This window comes from Adiantum capillus-veneris, chromosome 19, assembly GCF_014529385.1.
Source record: "Adiantum capillus-veneris isolate H3 chromosome 19, ASM1452938v2, whole genome shotgun sequence".
Lineage (NCBI taxonomy): Eukaryota > Viridiplantae > Streptophyta > Polypodiopsida > Polypodiales > Pteridaceae > Adiantum > Adiantum capillus-veneris.
Window position 1 is genome coordinate 151,695,516 of NC_140949.1, and position 15,121 is coordinate 151,710,636.

The following is a 15,121-nucleotide window of genomic DNA, read 5'->3' on the forward strand; positions in this document are numbered from 1 at the left end:
ATATATAAAAAATCAGCATGTAAAACATGCTTAATCTCTACAAATCAAGGATTCTTACTCAAACACCATATTAGAGAGTTTGAGACTTTAGAGCCAAATTGGGAATCATCAATGTCTTAAATATTTGGCCATATGGAAAAATCTCAAACTATTTTTTTAATGCCAACTTCTTCCACAAGGTAGTACTTGAAAATCTCTTTCAATCCATGCTCTCAAAAGTTTGGCTAAGATTTGGCCATGTGGTCAAATCTTAAGCTTATTTTGAAAGTGGGAATTGGGAAATTCCCAAACTCACTAATATGGTGTTCTCACCAAAGATGGCGCTTTCATCGTGGTAATCAACCTTGGTGGCGACAACGTGAAGGACCGGCAATCATTTTCCACAATTCACAAGGTAAGTCCATCAATCCTTCAAGCCTCACATTCTCAAGGATTCACTCACTTTATTCATCCCACTTTCCTCAAGTAATCACCTCATTCTACCTCTTGTAAATGTACCATTAACTTTTTCTAGTGAAGACTAACACTAACTACTAACCCGTCTTGTAAATTGCACCCACTCTACTCTACCTTGGAGTAGAAACTGCCACAAATAGATTCACTCACTCCTCTTACCTCTCCAATAATATCTTTTCTTGAGTCCCACCCATGTGACTCAAGAGACAAGAGAACCCCACTCTCATTGAAAAATGTAAAGAACTCCATAAACATGTTTTCTCATGTAAATAAGCATTAGGAACTAATCCTAATAAGGGCTATCCTTAGCTATAAATAGAGCCCTTCCTCCTTTGTAAAAAAAACATTCTCCACACCATTGGACACTGCTTTGAGTGTATCTCATTGTAGAGAGAGAGCTCCCTATACACCACACAATTGGCGCATAGAAGAGCTTGAGCTAGCATGAGTTCAGAGAGATTGTGAGTGAATCATACTACCTACTCCATTGTGCCGTTGTATCCTCTTCTTATATCAATAAGGTGATTAGTTTGGGTGCAATTGTCATCAAATGGTGTATGCTTCTCTCTTGGTTGAGCTTGGCCAACCCGTCCACTCCCCAAGGTGACTCATTTACTGAAGGTTTCTAGTGTTTTTGTTTGTGCTTAAGGATTGTTGTTGGTTGTTGTTGTTGTTTGGCTACCATTGTAAGAGGGTAGAAGGTGAGAGGGCAATGGACTAGAGATGGAAGGTTACCCATTTCACTTTGTGCCACGTGTTAGAGTAAATATTTCATTTGATTGAAAGATACATTTTCAACAACGCTTGGTGTTTATGTTTGGAGCCCAAAAAACGGCTGACGTTCTTGCATCACCATGTTAGGGGCACACAATCCTAACAGGTATTTAATGTAGGAAACATGCAAGTACAGGAATCAGGAATAGTAAATTGAGTATTCATACACAATATTGCAAGGTAAATAAGCAAAGAACACCATAAGGAAGAGGAAAAGAGACTGCCATCACATTATCTTCATCATCATCCCTGAGTTACAGAGGATGAAAACAATAGTACTAGTGCAAGAGATAGAGAACTGAATCAACAGACATGCCCAAAAACTGCCTCTCGTCCTGAGACATCACGAGACACCTCTATAACTACCCAAAAACATAAGTACTAATGTAAAATATGTCCCTAAGGTTCAAAAGATAAGGTTTTAGTTACAATTCAAAAATAATGCCCTGAATACCCTAAATACCCTGACAGATCAGGCACCAACACTTGGCACACTTGGTGGGAAAGGTTTCTCAAACCTTGTGAGAACCCATCCCTTGATCAATTTCATCCTCCAGGTGGTCTTTCAATTCAATTTGTTGTGAAACTGCTGCTATAGTTGCAGTTTCCTTATCAGTTTCTTCAACCTCTGCATCCACCTGAACTGTAACTGCCTCCTTAGTACTTTCAGCCTCCTGACAGAGTATCTCATCCACAATCATTTGCAATGGATCATTTAAGTTGTCAACTCCTTCTACAACTTCTATGTCCTCTTCTACAATATCTTTAGATTGTCCTGCATCTACACCTTTTCCTGTGTCTTTAGTAATATGCTCTTGAACATCTGCTGCAACTTCAGTTCCTGCAATCACTTCAAAAATTTTATTAACAAACACCTGCTCAAATTTTTGGCCCCCTTGTTGCTGCTGCTGCATCTTCAATTCCTCAAACTGCTCTTTCAGGTCAGTATACTGTTGTTTCAGTTTAGCATTTTGCTTTTCCATAAATAATTTTTCCTCTTTCATATCCTCTTCTGCAAACATCTGATATGGTTTACTCACCACATCATACATCCTTACCTTGATATGCTCCCATATTCCCTTCATGTATTCTCTCATTTCCACCTGCATCTGCTCAACATCTACTGATGCCAAGTACCACCCATCCACATCCAATTCTTCCTCTGACATTTTCCCGATTCTCTCTTCAACTCTCTTACAAGCTGTCACCCTGTTCAAAAGAAATCTATTGCTACTTTCCAATGTAGCAATCAATGTATTCATCTCAGTCATTTGACCTTGCAAAACAGTAAACCATTCATCCCTCCATTCAGGTAGTCTAGCTGAAGTCTTCTCTCTAGATGCCAACATCTGCTTGTAAGAAGCCAACTCAGTTTTTAGCATTCTTGACTCTCAGTCAACTGCTGAATTTGTTGTTGTAACAATACCTCTTGAGTACTACTTTTCTTGCTTTTCTCCACATCTTCCTTGAGCTGGTCAATTTCTGTATGCATTCTGCTATTTTCCCTCTTTACTAAGGTAAAGTCCATCACCTGTTGCTCCACATATTCCTTGACCATACCAATAGCATTTTGCACTTCATTGAAGGAAACATTACTAAAATTTGGTCTACTCACTCTTGGTTCCTCAGTCACAGAATCTGCAATGCTCATACCAGGTATTTTTGCTGAACCTTTGCCCTTCATTTTCCTCAATTTAAAGCCTGTCTTCACTGACATTGGTGCTGAAGATTTATCACCTGTTTCCAAAGCCCCTTCAAAAAACAACTCACCAAACTCTTTGTCCAACTTCATGCTCACTATGTGCAAAGACTCCTTTCTTGAATAACCTACAGCCATTAACCCTTGAACATCCTTTGTCATCTGTAAAGTCTTTTGATCCTCATACATCTTTTGTCTTTTGTCTTTTTTGTATGCAGAACCTGAGTCTGCAGGTAGCTGAACCTCCCTTGGCAGAATTTTTCCCTGAAGTATATTTTGATTTGTGACATACTAAAACACAGCAGCCAAATAAGGACCCACTTTTGTACTTTTGTCCTTTCTCTTTTGCTTAGTATAAATTTCAAACTTCATCCTGTCAAAAATGATATTAGCCCATCCAACCTGCTTCCCATTCTCAGCTGCCAACAAAATACCATAATTCTCCCTGCTAATGTACTCTGATTTCACAAGCAAAAATACCCTTTCTAACAACCATCTAACCTGCTACAACCTTGACTAATTTTTCATTCTAGAAAGTTGATAGTAATGCATGTTTCCTTGGGACTGCCCAAAGACCTTTGTCATTTCCCTGTCTGTGGCTTTACCAACCTCATTATCATCCTGTATAGGTACATCAAATACTTGTGCCACAAGCTGTCAGTAAGGTAATTGTCACCAAAAATCTGTCCATCATTAGCCTACAGTTGATTTAAATAAACTTTTGCCATGTAATTTTGTCTCCATGCCATTCAAGGTAGCCTTGCAAAGTTCAATAGTCCCACATTCTTCAACCAGTGAGAGTTTTGCTCATTAGGGAGTAATTCATACCTGAAATCAATGAAGGTATACTCTAAAGTGCCTTCTTTCTTTCAGGGTGGTGAAGTGTGAACAGGAGTATACATCTCCAAATCGTCATCATCCTCACTTGACTCATCAACTACCATTCTTTGTAGTCGAGTTTTATGCACAGGTCTTTGCATCATAAAGATCTCTTCATCTTCACCGCTGGAGTCTGATTTAGCAACGCCAAGAGTTCTGCATGGAGTCGCCATGCTTGTGCATGCAAAAGAATAACGCAGAATGTGAAAACGCTGCTCACGTACGTCTTCGGGTTTCTCTAAAATGATGACTTCAGACGCTGGCTCACATGTGTGATAAATCACAATCAAATTTACATCATGACTTATATTCTCCTTTTGGGCTTCCAAATTTGGTCCAAAAAATGGCTTCAATCTGAAACCATTAATAGATTTGACTATGACTTTACCTGCCTCATCAACCAGAATGAAAGTATTTGGCCCTACTGCTCTAATGATCTGAAATGGCCCCACATATCTAAGTTTTAACTTGCCAGGTCTATGTCCCAATTTGCTGTTGTAGACCATTACCCAGTCACCTGCAGCAAAAATTTTAAATTTCATGTTCCTGTTAATCTATGCCTGTCTTCTTTGCTGAATGATTTTTGCAATATACATGCCTTGAATCCTATCTTCTTCTAACTTCAACAATGCTTCCTTCCTGCAGTTTACTGACTCTTCAAGGGACAACTTCTGTTGAACTGCCACCTTGAGACTTGGCACCAAGAATTCCATAGCCACCACTGCTTCCAATCCATAAACCAGCTTAAAGGGCATCATGCCTGTTGTTACTTTGAATGCAATCCTAAAAGCCCAAAGTGTAGAGTCCAATTTTTCATCCCAGTCTGTTCTGTTTTGATTTACCAATTTCCTGATTATCCTGACCAAAATCTTATTGGTACTTTCTGCCTTTCTGCCTGTCCATTTGCCTGAGGGTAATACACAGGTGATTTCTTATGTAGAATCATATGCAGTTCAGTCAGTTTACAGATAACTTTGTTAATAAAGTGACCTCCTTGATCAGAAACTAACTCAATTGGACACCCAAACCTAGTCATAATGTTCTTATAGAGAAATTTATCCACACTCATAGCTGCATTGTCTCTCAAAGCCACTGCTTCAACCCACTTTGTGCAGTAATCAGTTGCAACTAGAATATACTTGTTCTGTGTAAACCTTACAGGTGGCTTAATAGGACCATCAAAATCCAATCCCCACTTTTGGAATGGTTCCAAAGCTAGTACAGGTTGTAATGGCATCCTGTCTACATTCAATGGCATGCCCTCTCTTTGGCATAACAAGCAGTTTTTACTGAATTCATGAGTATCCTTTATTACTGTTGGCCACTAGAGTCCTGCTTGGAATATCTTCCTTGCTGTAACATCCCCTGAAAAGTGGCCTCCTGCATTACCTACATGAGCCTCTGCAAGAACTGCTCTTTGTTCATATTCAGGAACACATCTCCTGATTACTTGGTCAATTCCTCTCTTGTACAGCACCCCTGCAATGACTGTAAATGGTTTACTTCTTAATGCTAGCCTCTTTCTGTGATCCTTATTCATTGTTTCAGGTAACACCCCTTCAGTCAAAAACTGTAACATTTCCTCATACCAGTCCCCTGACTGGTCAGTCACCTGAATAAGAAATAGTCCTACATCAGGCAATTGATCAGGTACTCCTCCCGGATCATATTCTCCTGACTCCAATCTGCTCAAATAGTCAACCAATACATGAAGTCTACGAGGAGTATGTATTACAACATAATCAAACTCCTGCAATAAGAGTATCCACCTGGCTAATCTACCTGGAAGGTGTGGTTTATTTACCAAGTAGATCAAGGCCTGGTGATCCACATGAAAAATTACCCTGTTTGCCAACAAATAATGTCTAAACTTTTGCAAAGCATACACCATTCCCAAGCACTCCCTTCTATCACCATATAGTTCTTCTCTACACGTGTTAATACCTGACTTGAATAATAAATGGGTCTGAACCATCCTCTTCTGGACTCCTATATTAATGCTGCTCCAACTGCTACATGGGATGCATCTACAAAAATATGAAATGGTAATTTCCAGTCAGGAACAATCAGTACAGGTGTTACAATCAACATAGTCTCCAAAATCTGAAATGATTTTATTGTTCCTCCTTCCATCCAAATACACTGTCCTTCTTTGTAAGTTTTGTCAATGGTGTACAAACATGAGCCAAATATCTCAAAAACCTGTTGTGCCACTTAACCTGTCCCAAAAATCTACCCAACTGTTTAATTGTTTTGGGTTCTGGTGCTTTCCTGATAGCTTCCACCTTGTTAGGATCAATAGAGACTCCTTCTTCAGAAATAATATGCCCTAAGAGGACTCCCCCCTTGACTCCAAAAGCACATTTTGTTGGATTCAATGACAACATGAACTCCTGCATTCTTGAAAACACAGTCTCAGGTGTCCTAGATGTTCCTGCTTCTTTCCAAATACACTGAAATCATCCAAGAAAACTCTCATGAATGTTGTCAGGAACTCTGAGAATACATGTTGTACTGCTTTTTGAAATGTTGGGGGAGCATTCTTCAGGCCAAATGTCATTACATTGCTTGCATATACCCCCCATTCAGCCACAAAAGCAGTTTTGTTCTTGTCTTCAAAATCCATTGCAATTTGGTTGTACCCACTGAAGCCGTCCAAGAAGCTATAGATCTCATGTCCAGCTACTGCATCTAGTAAGGTATCACAAAAAGGCAAAGGGAATGGATCAGTCACTATAGCTGCATTGAGTTTCCTGTAGTCTACATATGTCCAGCTACTGCATCTAGTAAGGTATCACAAAAAGGCAAAGGGAATGGATCAGTCACTGTAGCTGCATTGAGTTTCCTGTAGTCTACACATACCCTGATCTTTCCATTCTTCTTTGGAACTACAACAATTGGTGAAAACCAAGTAACTTCTTCCACATGGTAAATAAAACCAACAGCTAAAAGCTTATCAATCTCTTCTTTCACTTGTTTGGCATAATTGGGGTTCATCCTGTACCTTTGTTGTACAACAAGAAGTGCATCAGCCTTTAGGTTAATCTTATGCTGACAAAAGCTAGCATCAACTCTCTTCATATCTGTGTATTTCTATGAAAAAATGTCTTTAAATTCTAACAATAACTCCTTCAATTCTAGTTTAAAATCTTCATCAATATCTGTTGATACTTTCACTGTTTGTGGTTCTTCCTGAGTGTTTAGGTTCAGTTCCTGCATTTCATCCTGAGTCACTCTAGCAGTTTTTTCCATCTGATGTTCAAAAGCCCTCTCTGCTTGCTTCACTGCTTGCTTCAATAGCTTCCTCTTCTTCCATCTGATGTTCAAAATCCCTCTCTGCTTGCTTCAATAGCTTCCTCTTCTTCTTTATTTTCAATCTTCAGGTTCTTCAGTAAGTCATTGCCCATCTTGTTGTTTGACTGTTTACCTCCCTGAGTAATCAGTGATTCCTGAGGTATTGATTGTTTTCTAGCATCCTCTGATTGTAGTACATACATATCTGCAATCTTCTGCACATCCACCTCAAATATAGGTACTACTGATGAATTATTTCTGAGAAATTCCTCTTCATCATCTTCTCCAATTTCTTCTACCATATTCAGTCCTTCTGCATGTAAGGATCTAAATCTTGGTGGTATCACCTTCTTTGCATCCATTTGCATTTTCACTTTCTTGTTTCCTCTTTTGATTACAATAGCATATGCTCCCCATAACTGCTTTACTCTTGCTTCCCTCAACTAGGGTCTACCCAACATCATTGGGTATGAACATGTTGATTCTTCCAACCTGAGAACTACAAAGTTGGCAACAAAATACAGTCCTCCAACTGAAATTAACAAATTTCTGAGAATTCCTAAAGGTTGCACTCTCCTTTGGTCTGCCATCTTCACCTGAAAAGGTGTTGGATCCCATTCCAAGAGAGTTAATCTTTTGCATGTGGATTCTGGAAGAATATTCACTCCTGACCCACCATCCAAGAAAACTCCTGGGACAAAAACTTTTCCAATAGATACCCCAACAACTGGTACCTTATAATCCACATCCATTGGCAGGACTTCACATGCTTCTCCAGCAATGTTTTCTTCAATATCCCTGCTTACTGCCTGATTACCATTTACTTCATTAATTAATCTTTTCAACAATTGTTGGGAGAATGCAGGTACCAACCTCAACATCTGCTTTACAGTAAATGTTATTGGAGCTGATAACAAAGCTTCATAAAATTCATCACTGCTGCCCTGCTCTTTCAGTACATTCTTTCCTTTTCCCATGATTACCCAAAGAATTTGCAGCAAACTCCCATTCATCTGTGAATACATTCCCATCTTGAGATTCTTGTACTTTCTTGAGTGCTTCAGTTCTAACTTATTTTTGCTCCTTCCAGTAAATAGTACCCTTGTCTGCTTTTTCCTGAACAACTTTCTTTATTGGCTTTGCTTTTGATCTTGTTACTACCATGACTTCTGTGCATCCACTGGTTTTAGGGATATCCTCAATTTGGATACATGTTGCACAGTCACAGTTATAATGCTTACTCATTCCCTGAGTATATTGACATTCCTGAACTTTTTTAACAGGTTTCTACTCCTCCTGACAGCATGGTACCTTGTCCTGAACCCATTCTTCTTCAACCCATTCTTCATCAATCCATTCTTCCAATACCACTAAATTAGCCTCACCTGGAGGTCTCTGTTGTTGCTGCTGGATTGGAGGTTGTTGGTTCTACTCCTGAGGCCTGTTGTTATTGTTATTGCTATTATTATATCTGATGATAGGAATAACTCTATCATTTCTGTGTTTAGAGCACAGTTCAGAATCAGGACCTTGTCTATGCCCTGCTGCTCCACAGTAATTACATTGCAACTGCTGCATGTTATTTTGACCTCTATTCTGAAATCCCCAATTATTCTGATTCTGAAACCTTCTTGGAGGTGCAGGTCCCTGATATCTCCTGTTAGCCCCTTGTGGAGCTACCACATTTGCAGATGCCTCCCTCATCTTCTGAGCAATATACTCAAGGTCTTCTTCCCCTAAAATCTGGATTATAATAACAATTATCATAATCATGACCAAATCTTTGACAAACCTGACAATAAGGTTTTTCTGACATTGCAAACTGGTTCATTCCCATTGTTTGCAGTTTTTCCTGAACAATTTTGTTAACTGCATCTGCAGTTACCACATCCTTTCCCTGCTTCTTTTCAGTCTTTTGCTTATCTTTGTCTTTCTTCTGCTTTTTCTTTTTCTTCTTCTTCTTCTTCTTTTTCTTCTTCTTTTCTGCCCACTCTTCAATCCTCAGAATCAGTTTCCTCTTCAGTATCCTGATCTGAATCTTCAGGATCTAACCCTGAATCTTCTGCCTCTGAGTCTGAATCCTCAATCTTTTTCTTATTTTTTAATTTTTCTTTGCCTCCATATCTTCTTTCAGCTCTTGCAGCTGCTTCCACCAATTCACTAAAATCCTGTGCATTGGCTAATGGGGGTCTCTCTGCTACTCCACTCATGAACTGCTTTTTCAGTCCCTTACAAAAATAATCTCCCAACTGCTCCATTGAAGGTTGTTGGGCTGCTTCCAACCTATTATTCAAATTCCTAAATTTTTGTGCATAATCTTCCACCATCAAATCTTCCTGCTTCAATCTTCTCAATTTCTTCAAGATGTCTTCAAGTGTCTTATCCTCCCTGAACCTTAAAAGAAATCTCAACTTCAAATCATTGTAATCAGCAAAAGCTCCCATTCCATATTGTATGAACCAACCCATGGCCTTGCCTTGCAGTGTTGCTGCAAAGTGCTCTTTTTTCACTGCATATGGGTGTAGTGCCTCATATCCACTTGCAGACCACCTTGTTTGAAATTGACCAACGTGGCTGTCAGCATCTTGGGTTTTTTTTCCATTGAACTTAGCCGTGCCCACTTTGGGATTTGGTGTAGCCGTTGGAGGTACTGGAAGTGTTCTAGGTACTCTTACCAGGAGTGGATTAAAAGGTAAAGTACCTGTCCCTGCAGGTACAAACTGCAATTGCCTTCTTGCCCTTAAGATTGTTTGAGTTAGCAGTACATTGACCAATTGTCCCAAAAGTGGGTCTGTTGTAGGAGGAGTTGTTTGTTGGCCTTCTTGGTTTGCACGTGGGTTCCCTGCAGCCTATGATCAGGTTCCTGTAGTTCAGCCCCCGTCCCAACAGTTCCTGCTCCTGCAGCAAGTCCCCTTACTGGTTCTTCTTAGTCATCACTACCCAATTCTTCTCCCTGTCTTCTCCTTACAGATAATTCTCGTCTCAATCTAAGCCTTGTTCCATATGAATGTTGTGGTAAATTGGTCCCTTGCCATGTTCCACTCATGCATTGTTGTTTCTTCCTTGTCTAAAATACTGTACTAATATTCTCCTATTATACAAATTGTAACATGAAGGTAAATTGCATGTTCCGAAGGGTAAACATGTTGTAACTACCTTGTCAGCGATTAGAATTCTAACTTCCCTTGGCAATTGTGGAAAGAACTCCTTCAAGAATCGCAATGCATACTCGTCAGACGCTTCCTGCGGGGTTACCGAATTTGAAAATTCCCGCAAGTGGTCAATGTCAGGCAACAAGTCAGTTCCCTGCTTCATTCCTTAGCACCATATGGTTCAGGTGAAATTTGAACCAAAAGCAGGATTGCTAAATGTTAGGGGCACACAGCCCTAGCAGGTATCCAATGTAGGAAACATGCAGGTATAGGAATCAGGAACAGTAAATTGAGTATTCATACACAATACTGCAAGGTAAATAAGCAAAGAACACCATAAGGAAGAGGAAACGAGACTGCCATCACATTATCTTCATCATCATCCCTAAGTTACAGAGCATGAAAACAACAGTACTAGTGCAGGAGATAGAGAACTGAATCGACAGACATGCCCAAAAACTGCCTCTTATCACGAGACATCACGAGACACCTCTATAACTACCCAAAAACATAAGTACTAATGTAAATAATGTCCCTAGGGTTCAAAAGATAAGGTTTTAGTTACAGTTCAAAAATAATGCCTTGAATGCCCTGACAGATCAGGCACCAACACACCACTACCTGTCATTCTGCCTTACATCAACTACCACACATCAATTGACGTGCATGTTTTTGTTTTGTTCTAAAAAGTTATTGCAGCCAAGCAAAATAGCGTGTGTCCTTGTTCTTTTCAAAAGAGCTAGCAAGTGCTTATGTCTCTTGTGTTGTGGTCCTTGTTGAAGAAATTCAAAAAAACATGGAAGGCCAACGTCAAATGTCGGGTTATCCTCTTTGCTTTGGAGAACCTGGTGAGGATGCTGAATTGTTTTTGGCAAAATTTTGCATGGCATTGCATATGAACCATGAAGTGACTGACCAAGATAGGTTGGGTATGTTTGAAGCGGTGCTTAGAAAGGATGCATACACTTGGTATCAATCCTTGCCTAATGAGGTTAAGGGTAACTTTCAACAATTGATAGCTCAATTCACAGAGACTTACTTTCATCCAACTAATACCCAAAATCTATGGAAAGAAATTGTTGTCCTAAAACAAAAATCACTTTACGAGTACTATGCATACAAGAAAGAATTTTTATGCTTATGGACCCTTTGGTTGAGTAGTCTTTCTAACCCTGGGGATGGGGCTGAATTTTTGAAAAAGGAAAGGTTTATAGAAGGACTATTTCCTAGTTTAAGAAGTAAGGTAGAAGTGGGTGAACCTGCAAACTTCATCAAAGCTGAAAAAAGAGCAACTCAAAAGTTTCGCAAAATGAAGTGTGTGCAGGATAGTAACCTCAACCTAGAAGACAATCAAACAAAGGAAATGGGACAAAGGTCAAACCATAGAGAGCTGCCAGAAGTCACAACAGAGGTAATTGAGAAGTTGAACAAGTCAATTAACAATTTGACAATTCACTTTGCACAGGGTGTAGGACCAAGGGGACCTCCTCGACGTCTAGTAGAGCAAGAAACTAGACCTAGACAAGTGCTAGAGTGCTAGAATTGTAGAGAGATTGGACATGGCATGTACAATTGTCCATATCCAAGAGGTGAGCCTAGAAGGCCTAACCTAAATTACCCAGTGTTGAATGCAGGCGACCCTCCTCAACAACCAGTGTTGTTGCAACGTAGGAACATTGGGACTAGTGGCTAAAGCAAGGCCACCACCACCTACAAACAATGGTAGTGAGACTATTCCACCTTTGCCAAACCCTATTGTGCATGTGTTTGTGGTAGCTAAGACATCTCACAAAAATGAAGGAGTCATAGAAGCCAATGGCGTGAAGCGAGATCGAGGTAAGGATAACATGCATGATGAGGATCAACCCAAGAGTAGTAAGAAAAAGACCAAGGAAGAGAGAGTAAAAATGAGAGAAGGAGAAGAATCGACCTTCAAGACTTCCCACTTGACCATGGTATGGAACCATATAACTTGATTGAGGATATACAAAGCAAGAGTCCTCATATCTCTTGGCCGCAGTTCTTAGCCATATGCCCACAAATGAGGAAAGAGCTTGCACGGGCGGTAAGCACAAGAGTAAAGGCTAAAGAAGGTGTACCTATGGTAAGGATCTCACAAGTAGAGACCCAAGAAGACATCACTCCAACAATTGATTGCTACATAAAAGGTAGACTTGTCAAGAAAGAACTTGTGGATGGGGGAGCTCAAATCAACATCATGACTGAAAATTTAATGAGTAAACTAGGCTTGGGGGTCCAAGAACCAACAAAAATTAGAGTCAAAATGGCAAACAATAGCAAGGCATGATGTTTAGGGGTTATCAAATCTGTGGGTGTGGAAGTCCTAGGAATTAAGAAGCATGTGGATTTCTTTGTAATGATCGCCAAGGGAAATGGATACCCCATTATCCTTGGTCGTCCATAGCTAATGCAAATGCGAGCTTTGCAGGAGTAGGAGACAGGAAGACTCATATGCAAGAATGAAAATCATAGGAGGATTGTCTACAATACGAAGGAGCAACAACAAGAAGACATATCAGCAAAGTCAATGGCAATTGACACTGAAGAAGAGTTCACACCGACTCCTTCAGAAGATGAAGATAGCAACATCACAACTTAGGCAGAATATTCTATGGAGGTGATGGGTATCAGACTCAAACCTCTTGATAAGGAGAAAGAATTACAAGTGGTGGAGGAAGTTTAACCTAAAGAGCAGTCTCCAAGGTATGATGAAGAACTGATAGAGGGTATGTTGTCCAAGACCTTAACTCAGGAGGAACAAATGGAGTACAAGCGGATGCTCCAAAAGTTTCCAAATTTGTTTGTCAAAGACTATATTGATGTGAGAGGAGTTGACGCTATACAACATCAAATTGAGCTAAAGCCAGAGACTCAACAACAAGCTCGAAAGCTGCGAAGGCTAGGTGTGGTGAAAGAAGAAGCACTTTAAAAGGAGGTGAGGAAGCTACTATCAGCCGGTTTTATCTATCCAGTTGACAACTCTGAGTGGGTGTCCCCAGTTGTGGTGATTTCAAAGAAGAATGGTAAGTGGAGAGTGTGTGTAGACTATTGACCACTCAATGAAGCAACAAAAAGGGACCATTTTCCTCTTCCTTTCCAAGATGAAATTCTAAATGAAGTAGCAGGATATGAAAAATACAATGTGTGATATGGCTACTCCGGTTACTTTCAAATGCGTATTGTAGAGAAAGATCAAAAGGAGACCGTTTTTATCACACCTTGGGGGTGCTATGCTTTTTGCGTTATGCCTTTTGGTCTCACTAATGGACCAGCCATTTTCCAAAGGTTCATGAATTATGTGTTCCAAGCATACTTCGGGAATTCCATAAGGGTGTTCATTGATGATTTTTGTGTCTACAGCTCTAGAGCCCTGCATGCACAAAAAGTAGAAGAAGGACTACAAAGATTAGATGGCTTGAGAGGACAACTCAGCCTTGACAAGTGCCACATTGGAGAAGATGAGTCATTCTACTTGGACATAAGATTTCACAAAGAGGAATTGAAGTGGACCCAGCTAAAGCTAAAGCCCTTTTGGAGTTACCATCTCCTAAAAGCATCAAGGAGGTCACATCGTTCATGCAAAAGATGAAGTACATGGCAAGGTTCATTTATTTAGCATCTGAGTTACTACATCCACTCCAAAAACTAACTCAACAGGTGGAGTTTATATGGTCTGATGACTTGGAAGAATATTTTAAAAGTATAAAAATGGTATTGTCTAAACTTCCAACATTGATGCCACCTTGTTGGGATTATCCTTTCTTTGTAAATCCAAGTGTTGGAACAGAAACCATAGGGGTCATTCTTCTACAACAAGATCCACATAGTAGTAGAATGAGGCCTATATACTTTGCTAGCATGGTAACCACTACCATAGAGAAGGGATATAATGAAGCTGAGCTTATGATGCTTGCACTCATCTTTAAGTGAGAAAGTTTAAATCTTTTTTTTTGACTAAACCATTTGTTATCCTCACCTCTAAAAATGGGTGTCATCTCAAATGATAATGAGTCCCAGGATTTCTAAATGGCTGATGAAACTACAAAGCTATGAGTACACCTTCAAGGTAGAAGATAGTGTGCGAGCTCAATGAGCAGGAATTCTCACATATCGATTACATGAGAAGGTTAACAAAGTACCCAATGTTAAGCACTACCTCCTCCACCACCAAAACTTCTATCTAATGCCTAGACTTTTTTCTTTGATGGTGCTTTTAGAAGAGCAACTGGAAGAGCAAGGGGAGGGGGGGCTTATCTTGGTGAACCAAGAAGGTGAAGTGGTGATGAAAGAACAAGTCACTCTTGATGGATCAACAAGCAACAATGAGGCAGAGTATGATGTTTTGATTAGTGGTTTGAAGCTTTGCTTAGCCCAAAAGATACGACGACTTATGGTGAAAGGTGATGCTCTCCTCATTGTAAAACAAATTCTAGGTATTTGGGCATGTAATAATGAAAGACTCAGGACCAAAGTCACCAGCATTCGAAAAAAAATTAGCCAGTTTGAAGAAGTGCAGTTGTATCACATTCCTAGGAAGGAGAATGAAGATGCGGACTCGCTAGCTCAACAAGATGTCTCCAATCAAGACAAAGCTATGGTGATAGTAGCTACAACATTGAAAGACCCTCACTATGCAGGTATGGAATCCTTAGCACCTGTGGTTAACTACATCTTTGAAGGAGAATTCCCCAAGGAATCCACAACAGGGCAAAGAAGAAAGCTCATAAAAAATGCAAGTACATTCCTTTGGTTGGAAGAAGCTCTGTACCAAAGGGGAAAGGACCTTGTTTGTAGAAGAGTACCATGTAGCAATGAAATACCTAAGATCCTAAAAGGTTTGCATGAG

At 39.9% G+C, this 15,121-nt stretch overlaps 1 protein-coding gene across 1 annotated transcript; it reads right to left on the minus strand.

Moving 5' to 3' along the window:
• Positions 1 to 5,132: 5,132 nt before the first annotated feature.
• On the minus strand, positions 5,133 to 7,060 carry LOC147435083 (uncharacterized). Its single transcript, XM_086489719.1, has 5 exons — positions 6,930 to 7,060; positions 6,315 to 6,591; positions 6,011 to 6,261; positions 5,652 to 5,835; positions 5,133 to 5,558 (listed from the first exon to the last, which is right to left on the minus strand). The coding sequence occupies exons 1-5, from the start codon at positions 7,058 to 7,060 to the stop codon at positions 5,133 to 5,135; spliced, it is 1,269 nt and encodes a 422-aa protein (XP_086345845.1).
• Between the last annotated feature and the right edge of the window lie 8,061 nt (positions 7,061 to 15,121).

Bases quoted from the DNA above. Each gene is read 5' to 3' on its own strand.
- LOC147435083 (XM_086489719.1), bottom strand. From the start codon at position 7,060: ATGGAAAAAACTGCTAGAGTGACTCAGGATGAAATGCAGGAACTGAAC. The intron at 5,836-6,010 runs GTTTTTGAGATA...ATATTTTTGTAG, and splicing joins CAGGTTAAGTGGCACAACAG to ATGCATCCCATGTAGCAGTT. The intron at 5,559-5,651 runs GTAATTTTTCAT...CTCTTATTGCAG, and splicing joins ATTATTTGTTGGCAAACAGG to GAGTTTGATTATGTTGTAAT.